This window comes from Eimeria mitis, genomic scaffold, assembly GCF_000499745.2.
Source record: "Eimeria mitis Houghton genomic scaffold, Emh_scaff5340, whole genome shotgun sequence".
In the NCBI taxonomy this organism is placed as follows: domain Eukaryota; phylum Apicomplexa; class Conoidasida; order Eucoccidiorida; family Eimeriidae; genus Eimeria; species Eimeria mitis.
This window is the reverse complement of record NW_013573618.1, coordinates 2,689-4,101: the sequence shown is the minus strand read 5'-3', so window position 1 is coordinate 4,101 and position 1,413 is coordinate 2,689. Positions and strand designations below refer to the sequence as shown.

Sequence of the window (1,413 nt, the reverse complement as noted above, 5' to 3'; positions counted from 1 at the left end):
CTCTCATATAAACATTTCGCTGCAGTGCTGCTCCTGTGCTCTAGATCGCCATAGAATACACGCACGCACAAAGCAACTCCAGAGGAGCTCCCGAGTTCGCTTTTATGTTAATTTATTATAATTTTAAAACTTTTGTTTTTGTTCTGGCTGGCGGTGTTTGAGTGTATGGGGCATCTGCTGCTTTTGAGTTTCAGGTTTGTTCAACTTCCACCCGAGCGTGCGGACGGTGCCTTTGGAAATTTCTTTGCACGGTTTCGACGTGTACAACAGAGAAGCACGGTTGCTGGCCATGTCGCGGGCCGTGCATCAGGCGATAAAACTATACACGGCTACAACTGATGACAGCAGAAGCCGTAGCAGCCGTAAACTCAAGAACGTACTTGTATTCTGCTCCGACAGGAAACAATGCAGACTCACCGCGATCGATCTTTTGCTGCAAACAGCAGCGGACGATCAGCCTAAGAAGTATCTGCACGTATCAGGCAAGCGACCTCCACTATGTGTTTCAGTGGCTCAATGGAGCTGGAATTCTCTTTTTTTGAATGTATGGATTAGCAGTTGCTCTGTGTTGAAGTTCTTATCTCTCCCGTGCATTGTGTTTCTCCTGCGCTGTTGCAGATGACACGATGAAACAGTACACATCGATCGTGCGCGATAAAATGTTGTTAGAAACGCTCTCATACGGGGTTGGCCTGTACCACTCGGGCTTGTCTGCTGCTGAACGTCTGCTGGTGCAGCAGCTGCACTCCAGCGGGGCCATTCAAGTTGTAGTTGTTGCGGAGGAATCTGCATGGGGCCTTCAGATGAGCTCCCATCTGGTTGTTGTTGTCGACACCAAACGATTCACGGAGAACGGGTGCGTCTTTGTATAATTTCATATTCATTAAGCAACTGAAATCACCATAACTCAATTCAAATCATGCTAAAGAAGAATACAGATAGACAGAGAGGAGCGTTGCAGTGTCTACCAACAGTTGCAGCCATCCGTATGAGGGTCACCATGCGTGGGCATGCACGAGGGGAGCAGCACGTTGCTCTCCATGCCTCAGTTATTCTTTTTTTTCTCTTTATGCTTTACGCTGCAGGTACGAAGACTACCCCATTGCAGACGTGCTGCAGATGTTGGGCCGGGCGACTCGCCCTGGTATCGACAAGCATGGGTATGTGGTGCTTCTCTGTCCATCGAGTAAGAGGGAATATTATAAGAAATTCATATTTGAGCCGTTGCCTATTGAATCACAACTTGAACAACACTTGCAAGACCACGTCAATGCTGAAGTTGTACTGAAAACCATCGAAAGCAAACAGGATGCCGTCGACTGGCTCACCTGGTCTTTCCTGTACAGAAGGCTTTCCAAGGCAAGTTGAAAATATAAATACAAATATACAAAACTTGGATATACACCTGAATAG

General features: G+C 47.1%; 1 protein-coding gene across 1 annotated transcript; it reads left to right on the top strand.

Annotated features, from left to right (window-relative positions):
- Positions 1-659: 659 nt before the first annotated feature.
- EMH_0081440 (uncharacterized protein) lies at positions 660-1,368 on the top strand (the record flags this gene model as incomplete). Its single annotated transcript, XM_013500384.1, has 2 exons — positions 660-856; positions 1,086-1,368. The coding sequence occupies 2 exons, from the start codon at positions 660-662 to the stop codon at positions 1,366-1,368; spliced, it is 480 nt and encodes a 159-aa protein (XP_013355838.1).
- Between the last annotated feature and the right edge of the window lie 45 nt (positions 1,369-1,413).